Genomic DNA, 10,685 nt, shown 5'->3' on the forward strand with positions numbered 1-10,685 from the left:
GTGGGGAGGTGCTGGGAGTAGGAGAGGGACTCCATGGTGTTGATCAGGAGGTAGAGTGGGGAGGTGCTGGGAGTAGGAGAGGGACTCCATGGTGTTGATCAGGAGGTAGAGTGGGGAGGTGCTGGGAGTAGGAGAAGGACTCCATGGTGTTGATCAGGAGGTAGAGTGGGGAGGTGCTGGGAGTAGGAGAGGGACTCCATGGTGTTGATCAGGAGGTAGAGTGAGGAGGTGCTGGGAGTAGGAGAGGGACTCCATGGTGTTGATCAGGAGGTAGAGTGAGGAGGTGCTGGGAGTAGGAGAGGGACTCCATGGTGTTGATCAGGAGGTAGAGTGGGGAGGTGCTGGGAGTAGGAGAGGGACTCCATGGTGTTGATCAGGAGGTAGAGTGGGGAGGTGCTGGGAGTAGGAGAGGGACTCCATGGTGTTGATCAGGAGGTAGAGTGGGGAGGTGCTGGGAGTAGGAGAGGGCTTCCATGGTGTTGATCAGGAGGTAGAGTGGGGAGGTGCTGGGAGTAGGAGAGGGACTCCATGGTGTTGATCAGGAGGTAGAGTGGGGAGGTGCTGGGAGTAGGAGAGGGCTTCCATGGTGTTGATCAGGAGGTAGAGTGGGGAGGTGCTGGGAGTAGGAGAGGGACTCCATGGTGTTGATCAGGAGGTAGAGTGGGGAGGTGCTGGGAGTAGGAGAGGGACTCCATGGTGTTGATCAGGAGGTAGAGTGGGGAGGTGCTGGGAGTAGGAGAGGGACTCTGTGGCTTTGAATGTCTGAATCAGTTCCTTGAGTTGGAGGTTTCTTAAATTGATCTGTACAAATTTGTATTTGAGGTTACGTGACGCGCACACACATGGCAACCACACTGCATTTGATCGGTGGTGGAGGAGGCACTTCCTTTGAATTCCATGGCATGGACAATGGTGCCACTCTCAAGAAGATCGGAGTGGCGGTGGGAGGCTCGCAGGTGAAAGCTGTGCGGGTGGAGTTGATCGACCGGAAAGTAGCGACTTTTGGAGATGCTAACACTTTCATTGAGTTTGAGTTCAACCTCGGCGAGCGCATCACCAAGCTGTCTCTGTGGGGTAACGGCGCCGGCACACGTCTGGGTGCCATCAAGTTCACGACGAGTCAGAACCGTCAGTTCTTTGAAAAAATGACCAGCTGGGAACTGAAGACTGAGTACACCATAGATGTGGGGTCCGGAATCTGCCTGGGGCTGCAGGGCAGGTCTGGCTCGGACATCGACTGCATGGGCTTCCTCTTCATCAAAACCATCAAGTCGTCCGTAATGACTGACATGGAGTATCCCACCCTGTCCCTCTTCAAACCCCAGGTGTGTGTAGACAGCTCAGGAAAACTCTACCGATGCTCTAACATTAAGGTGGCTGTCCACTTTAAAACATATAATCCAATACGGGGGTCGACATTCATCAGGCGTCTCATTTCTAGGACAGTCATGCCTTATGTTTAATTGGCCTTGGTCAGTAAAATAGCCCCAAAACCTTTAAAAAAAAATGTTTTTTAACCTTTACTCATACGCATCAGTCCAAGATAGCAACCACACACACCTGTTATTTTGTTGGCTTTCTAAAAATCTATATCAGTTATTAAATTGGCTTTTTCTTGTTTGAACAACTTTTATCTTTGTGTTGATTTTAGGTGATCAAATTGTCTTTGTCTTGTCTGAACAATTTGTATATTTGTGTGTGTGTCTGTGTGTGTGTGTTTATTTTAGGTGACCCCAGAATATGTGAAATCTGTGTCTCACCAGAACGACACCTCCTTGGTTCTAGAAAAGTCCATTTCATACAGCAAGACCCTGACCAAGACTTCCTCCTGGTCTGTCAGCAACAAGATAGAGTCCACCTTGAGTGTGTCGGTCAAAGCAGGGATCCCAGATCTGGTCGAGGTGACATCAGGGTTCAGCTTGACCGTAGGAGTGGAGCAATCCACCAGCCTGCAGAAGACAGAGACCATAACAGAATCGGGTACCATCACCGTGAAGATCCCGCCAGGGAAGACCATAGATGTTGATATCACAATTGGGAAAGCAAATATCGACCTTCCACAGTCAAAGTGACCTGCATGAATGGCAGTCAGCTGGTCTTCCCATCCAACGGCATCTACACTGGTGTGACTTACACTTCAGTGAGGATGTCCACAAAGGAGAAATGAGTCAAGTGTGTGACTTTATGAATAAAAAGTGCAGTGATAGAAATTGAGACCATTACTGATTCTTTGTGTGCCTTTTCTGTTATTATGATCATCTTTGAGTTATTCTAATTTGACCCAGTTCTTTGTCTCAGCAGAGGGTTTAACAATAGGTGCGTCTTTCCTACACTCCGGAGCCTTTTGTGTCCAACGACAAAAATAAAGGAGAGCCGCACACTCTAGGAGCTCAGATGCAAAAATATTTAATTTACCAACGTTTCGACAGGCAAGCTGTCTTCATCAGGGTACAATCACAGACACTGCGGGATGACTCGTTTATATAGTGTCAAGACACACAGGTGTCTGTAATCGTGGCCTAATATCATTGGTTAATTTCTCAAATATTAAAATGGCATAAAAAGAGCAGCATACAATAAATACAAATTGATAGCATACGATCATAGACTCACTTAAGACCACAAACAACCACAATGACAAAGTCACAAGAATGGCTTCAGATCAAAGTTCACGTTGAGACCGAAGGGAGCAAGGGTCTTTAAGTTAAAGATCCAGGCAGCCTCTCGTTTTAACAAATTATCAAGGTCACCCCCTTTCCTAGGGAGGGTGACATGATCGATGCCAATATAACGCAGACGAAATTGAGTGGCCTGCCTCCAAAAAGTGGGCCGCAACTGGGTAGGTCAAGTTTTGCCACCTAATGATGCTACGATGCTCTGAGATACGTACTTTAAATCACGCTTTGTTTTACCCACAATTTTTACCACAAGGACAAGTTATAAGAAATAACTGCCTTAGTGGAGCACGTAATAACACCTTTGATTGGGATCGATTTCCCTGTTTGTGGGTGTTTGAAGGATCTGCATTTATAAGTGCCATTACATTGAGCACAGCCATTACACTTGTAGTTTCCATCCAGTAGGGGAGCAAATAGACGTTGTTCAGGAATATCTTTGGGTGGTAAATCAGTCTACCAATTGGTCTCTGAGATTTCTGCCCCGCGAAAATACGACCAAGGGAAGGTCCGAAAACACATTACCGAGACTATCATCGGATTTTAGAATGTGCCAATGTTTGTGAACGATTCTCTTAATTTGTTTAGAGCGCTTTGAATAGCGGGTAGATAGAATGCAAGAATGCGTCTTTTTGCGAGACTGCCCTTGAAAAAGGTCATGTCTCGTTTTGTTTTGAATTTTCTCAATGGCAATATTAATCTGATCATTTTTGTACCCCCTCTCCTTGAACTTTCTTTGCGACTCAGCCATATTTCTGTCGAAATCTGATTGTTTTTTTCAAATTCTTTTGATTCGACAGAATTGGCTGTAGGGCAAACTATTTTTCAAGGGAAGTGGGTGACAGCTATCAGCCCTCAACAAACTGTTACGATCAGTAGGTTTCCTGTAAAGATCAGTGTATAGAACATTATTTTCACACAAGATCAGAAGATCAAGGAAACTGATTTGACGTGTATCAGATTGCATAGTAAATCTCAGATGTTCAGAACAGGAGTTAAGAAAAGCATGGAATGCTTGGAGCTGTTTTGCATCAACCCCTCCATAGAACAAAAATATCATTAATATACCGTTTCCAAATAATGATGTTAGGCAAGAAAACATTTTTGAGAGGATTGAAAATAGACTGTTTCTCCATGTAACCCACATACAAATTAGCATAGTTATGAGCCATGGGGGATCCCATAGCAGTACCCTTCGTCTGAATAAAGAAATCATTTAGAAACATGAAATAGTTGTGTGTGAGTACTATTTCAGCCAATGTTATAATGCATTCACTGGAAGGTAGTTTATTAGGGTCACGTTGCAGAAGAAAATGTTCCATAGCTTCAATACCGCCCTCGTGAGGAATATTTGTGTATAACGACTCAACATCAAAAGTAACTAACAAGGTATTCTCAGGGAGAGGATCAAGAGATTCAATGATAGAGATCATACTGCTGGTGTCCTTTACAATAAAAGGAGGGGAGCTGTTCTGAGAGTGGTATAATAAAAAAGTCAACAAAAGTTGACTGCGTCAATGCCCGCTACAATAGGGCGCCCTGGAGGTTTTGGTAACATTTTTGTGTAATTTCGGCAAAGTATAGAAAGTGGCAATTTTAGGGTGTTGAATAGCCAAAAAGTCATGTTCTTTTTAGGTTATCTGGCCACAACCTAAATACCCATCTAGGACAGTTAAGATAGTATTGAGAAGTGGGGTCACTTCTGAGTTTCTTGTAAAAGGTGTTGTCAAGCAGCTGTCTATGACACTCATTTACATAAGCTGTCCTATCCATAAGTACAACCGACCCACCCTTGTCAGCAGGACGAATAAGGACTGAGGTATCGGATTGTAAATCAAGCAAAGCTTGTTTTTCATCCTTAGGTAAATTGTGGAAAGATTTGGACTCCTGTTTGTTCTTAAGGAGTTGCACAACATCTTTTTCAACAAGTCTACAATATGTCTCGATAGAGTGATTGCGATTGGTTGGAGGTATAAAATAACTCTTGCTTGTAAAAGGAGCCGGAGTATGTGCAGGTGAGCAACATACTGGTTCAATAGAAATGCAAGACAGCTTTCCTGTCGAAACGTTGGTAAATTAAATATTTTTGCATCTGAGCTCCTAGAGTGTGCGGCTCTCCTTTATTTTTAAGTTTTCTACTCGGCTGGCCAGCACCTCGCCTAAATAGGTGTGTTTTTCTTTTTCTTCTACAATGTCATGTTAATAACACATTTTGTGTGACTTATTGAACAACATTAATTTCAGGATGTTTTCTTATATGGTTAGACCCCCATTTACCATAAACACAATGTTATGTAACGATAACTTGATTTCATCAAGAATTTGTCCTGTGTTTTTGCCATATCGCCCGTGTAGTTTCGACTTCCAGTGGACAGACTTTTCATAACATTCACAAATATTGTAAGTATCATTACATTGAGTTCTCTTTCTAACAAATTCTTTATGATTAACACATGCAGTGACTCAAACAAGCGCACATTCACGCTACACATCACATCTGTTAACAGGCTCGTATAATGAACAATTTAAAAACTTCCAATTCACCCTAACCCAAAAGACGTGTAAATATTGGACTATACATTGTGTAGAATACAAGCAGCATCTCAGCTGCAACTAACAGCATTTTTGTTGTAGTTCTAGTAACTATGGGGCAGCAGGTAGCCTAGTGGTTAGAGCGTAAATAACATGAAAGACTTTAAATTAATATTCAATAATCTCTAAACATGCAAATACTGGAATTAATTAAATTACCTTTTGACACTGCAGCACCTGGGGGGAATACACTGAACAATAATATATATCACCATGTAAAGTGTTGGTCCCACTGCAGCACCTGGGGGAATACACTGAACAATAATATAAATCACCATGTAAAGTGTTGGTCCCACTGCAGCACCTGGGGGAATACACTGAACAATAATATAAATCACCATGTAAAGTGTTGGTCCCACTGCATCACCTGGGGGAATACACTGAACAATAATATAAATCACCATGTAAAGTGTTGGTCCCACTGCATCACCTGGGGGAATACACTGAACAATAATATAAATCACCATGTAAAGTGTTGGTCCCACTGCAGCATCTGGGGGAATACACTGAACAATAATATAAATCACCATGTAAAGTGTTGGTCCCACTGCAGCACCTGGGGGAATACACTGAACAATAATATATATCACCATGTAAAGTGTTGGTTTAATGACCTGAAATAAAACATCCCCAAAAAGTATTTCTCTCAAATGTCGCTGTTATGCATTTTTCCTTTACCAAGATAATCCATCCACCTGACAGGTGTGGCATATCAAGAAGCTGATTAAACAGCATGATCATTACACAGGTGAACCTTGTGCTGGGGAATATAAATAGCCACTCTAAAATGTGCAGAATACAATGCCACAGACATATGAAGTTGAGGAAGAGTGCCATTGGCATGCTGAACACAGGAATGTTCACGAGAGCTGTTGCCAGGGAATTTAATGTATATTTTTCTGCCATGTCATTATAGAAAATAGGTCACCCCTTCCAACCAGCCTCACAACCGCAGACCATGTCTATGGTGTCATGTGGGCATGCGGTTTGTTGATGTCAATGTTGTGAACAGAGTTCCCCATGGTGGCGGCGCGATTATGTCATGGGCTGGCATAAACTAGGGACAACAAGTACAATTGCACTTCATCGATAGCAATTTGAATGCACAGAGATAAAGTGATGAGATCCTGAGGTCCATTGTCATGCCATTCATCCGCCCACATCAACTCACGTTTCAGCATTCAGGATCCCGAGTGGAGCAGCGGTCTCGGGCACTGCATCTCAGTGCAAGAGGCGTCACTATAGTATCTGGTTCAAATCCAGGCTGTATCACATCTGGCAGTGATTGGGAGTCCTATAGGGCGGTGCGTAATTGGCCCAGCGTCGTCCGGGTTAGGCCGTCATTGTAAATAAGAATTTAACTGACTTGCCTAGTAAAATAAAGGTTAAATAAAAAATGATAATGCATGTTGCAAGGATCTGTACACAATTCCTGGCATCTGAAAATGTTCCTGTTCTTCCATGCCCTGCATACCCACCAGACATGTCACCCATTGTGCATGTTTGGGGTGCTCTGGATTGACATGTACGACAACGTGTTCCAACCAATATCCATTAACTTTGCATAGCCGTTGAAAAGTGGGAAAACATTCCACAGGTCACAATCAACAGCCTGATCAACTTTATGTGAAGGAGATACGTCGCACTACATGAGGCAAATGGTGGTCACACTAGATACTGACTGGTTTTTTGATCCACTCCCCTACCTTTTTTATTATGTGTCTTTGACCAACAGATGCATATCTGTATTCCCAGTCAATTGAAATCTATAGATTTGCCTTTTCCCACATTTGTTATGTTGCAGCTGTGATTAATACTCAGGGAGAAAAAGGTGTAGATTCACGCGTAGAGCGTTGCAGGTGTTTATTTCGCCTTCGCAGAAGGCAGGATAGTGGTCGCAGGCAATGGTCATACACAGGTAGGCAAACAGGCAGGTGAATCAAAACGAGGATTGAAGGCTATAACAGGTTCTGACAAACAAGCTGGGAAAAGGCTTAGTAGAGTCAAAACGAACAATACCTCACAAAGGCACAAACAGAATGAACTGAACTAAATAAGGAGCTGATGAGACCAGGTCAGTAACGAACACAGGTGAAATCAATGAACAAAAATGAAAAACAGGGCTACGTTCAAGAACACAAAGAAACAGGGCTACGTTCAAGGAGACAACGAAACAGAACACAGTGTTGACTAAGAAAATGAATACAGAACCTTACAGCAACCTTGTTCTAAATTTTTTTCCCCCTCATCAGGAGGGCTATGGCTTAAGATACCTGGCATCGGAGAAGGGATAGTCTGGCAGAGAACAATACCCCATAATACCCCACAATACCCCATAATGACAAAGCGAAAACAGTTTTTTTTTTATGTTTGCAAATTATAATAAAAATTATTATTAAAAATAAAAAACAGAAATAGCTCATTTAAGTAAGTATTCAGACCCTTTGCTATGAGTGTCGAAGTTGAGCTCAGTTGCATCCTGTTTCCATCGATCATCCTTGAGATGTTTCTACAACTTGGAGTCACCATGTGAGAAATTCAATTGATTGGACATGATGTGGAAAGGCACATACCTGTGTATACACGGTCCCACAGTTGACAGTGCATGTCAGAGCAAAAACCAAGCCATGAGGTCAAAGGAATTGTCCGTAGACCTCCGAGACAGGATTGTGTCGAGGCACAGATCTGGAGAAGGGTACCAACATATTTCTGCAGCATTGAAGGTCCCCAAGAACACAGTGGCCTCTTAAATGGAAGAAGTTTGGAACCACCAAGACTCTACCAAGAGCTGGTCGCCAGGCCAAACTGATCAATCAGGAGAGAAGGGCCTTGGTCAGAGAGGTGACAAGATTCTCTGGTCTGATGAAACCAAGATTGAACTCTTTGGCCTGAATGTTAAGCGTCAAGTCTGGAGCAAACCTGGCACCATCGAAAAGGTGAAGCATGGTGGTGACAGCATCATGCTGTGGGAATATTTTTCAGCGGAAAGGACTAGGAGACTTTTCAGGATCGAGGGAAAGATGAACAGAGGAAAGTACAGAGACATCCTTGATGAAAACCTGCTTGAGGATGCTCAGGAACTCAGACTTGGTCAAAGGTTCACATTCCAACAGTACAACAACCCTAAGCACACAGCCAAGACAATGCTGGAGTAGCTTTGGGACAAGTCTCTGAATGTCCTTGAGTGGCCCAGCCAGAGCCTGGTCTTGAATCCGATCGAACATCTCTAGAGAGACCTGAAAATTGCTGTGTAGCGACTCTCTCCATCCAACCTGACAGAGCTTGAGAAGAATGGGAGAAACTCCCCAAATGCATGAGTGCCAAGCTTGTAGCAAGAAGATTCGAGGCTGTAATCGCCGCCAAAGGTGCTTCAACAAAGTACTGAGTAAAGGGTCTGGATACTTATGTAAATGTGATACTTCAGTTTTTTATAACATTTGCCAAAATTTCTAAACAGCAGTTTTTGCTTTGTCATTATGGGGTATTGTTTGTAAAAAAGAAATGATTTAATCCATTTTAGAATAAGGCTGTAACGTAACGTGAAAAAGTCAAGGGGTCTGAATACTTTCCGAATGCACTGTATATTATCTATTGCGGGTGTGAAAAGTAACAAATACACTGAGTGCACAAAACATTAAGAACACCTGCTCTTTCCGTGACACAGACTTACCAGGTGAATCCAGGTGAAAGCTGATCCCATATTGATGTCACTTGTTACATCCACTTCAATCAGTGTAGATGAAGCGGAGACAGGCTAAAGAAGGATTTTTAAGCCTTGAGACAATTAAGACATGGATTTTGTACGTGTGCCATTCAGAGGGTGAATGGGCAAGACAAAAGATTTAAGTGCCTTTGAACAGGGTATGGTAGTAGGTGCCAGGCGCACCGGTATGTGTCAAGAATTGCAACACTGCTGGGTTTTTCATGCTCAACAGTTTCCTGTGTGTGTCAAGAATGGTCCACCATCCAAACGACATTGAGCCATCTTGACACAACTGTGGGAAGCATTGGAGTCAACATTAGCCAGCAACCCTATGGAACGCTTTTGACACCTTGTAGACACCTTGTGTTCTCATTTACAACTGCGACCTGGCCAAGGGTAAAGCAAAGCAGTGCGACAAAAACAACAACATAGAGTTACATATATGATAAACACATGTACAGTCAATAACACAATAGAAAAATCTATGTACAGTGTGTGCAAACGTAGTAAGGTTAATAGGCCATAGTGGCGAAAATTTGGAAATTAAATGCTGGAGTTAAAGATGTGCAGATGATGATGTGCAAGCAGAGGTACTGGGGTGCAAAAGAGCAAAAAAAATGACAGTATGGGGATGAGGTAGTTGGGTGTGCTATTTACAGATGGGCTGTGTACAGGTACAGTGATTGGTAAGCTGCTCTGACAGCTGATGCTTAATCTTGTCAATAGGGGGGCGCTGTTTTCACTTTGGAAAAAATCGTGCCCAAATTAAACGGCCTCGTACTCTGTTTTAGATCATACAATATGCATATTATTATTACTATTGGATAGAAAACACTCTGAAGTTTCTAAAACTGTTTGAATTATATCTGTGAGTAAAACAGAACTCATTTGGCTGCAAACTTCCATACAGGAAGTGAAAAATCGGAAAACGAGGCTCTGTTTCAGGGCCTGCCTATTCAACTGGCTTTTATTTATCGATATGTATGCACTTCATTCGCCTTCCACTAGATGTCAACAGGCAGTGGAAGGTTGAATGGGGTGTCTAGCTTGATCTGAGGCCGAATAAGAGCTTTTGGAGTGACAGGTCCGGTATTTTCTTTGTCTTCGACGGCGCGCGGGGGAGCTCGACATTGTCTTCTGAAAAGCGTTCGGTATACACGGCAAATATCTCCGGCTCTGATTTTATTTGATACATATGAGAAAAACATCATAAAGTAGGTTTTTTCAACCGAGTTTTATCAGTTTATTCAACGTTTATTGGGACTTTTGGAATTTTCCGTTCTTTGCGCCAAGAGAGGATGGGAATGTTCGCGCCACAATGCTAGCCAAGGTTGCTAATTCGACAGAAGAAATGGACATTCTAAAACCAAACAACGATTTATTCTGGAAATAGAACTCTTTGTACAACATTCTGATGGAAGCTCAGCAAAGTAAGAAAACATTTATGATGTTATTTCGTATTTCTGTGTAATATGTTGATGCCTATTCTCCGCCGTGTTGGTGAGTGCTGTCTCACAATAACCCAAGCTGTATGTTGTGGTAAAGTTATTTAAAAAAATCTAACACAGCGGTTGCATTAGGAACCAGTGTATCTTTCATTTGCCATACAACAAGTATTTTTATGTAAAGTTTATGATGAGTTCTTTGGTCAGATTAGGTGAGTGTCCAAAATATCTCCGGACATTCTGGGGAAATGTTGCTACGTATTCACAATG

General features: G+C 42.7%; 1 protein-coding gene across 1 annotated transcript; it reads left to right on the forward strand.

Annotated features, from left to right (window-relative positions):
- Positions 1-826: 826 nt before the first annotated feature.
- Positions 827-2,072, forward strand: LOC129861309 (aerolysin-like protein). Its single transcript, XM_055932617.1, has 2 exons — positions 827-1,325; positions 1,728-2,072. Exons 1-2 carry the CDS (start codon positions 843-845, stop codon positions 2,070-2,072), a joined length of 828 nt encoding a protein of 275 aa, XP_055788592.1. The 5' UTR covers positions 827-842.
- Positions 2,073-10,685: the final 8,613 nt, after the last annotated feature.

The sequence above is a fragment of the Salvelinus fontinalis genome, chromosome 8, assembly GCF_029448725.1.
Source record: "Salvelinus fontinalis isolate EN_2023a chromosome 8, ASM2944872v1, whole genome shotgun sequence".
NCBI lineage: Eukaryota > Metazoa > Chordata > Actinopteri > Salmoniformes > Salmonidae > Salvelinus > Salvelinus fontinalis.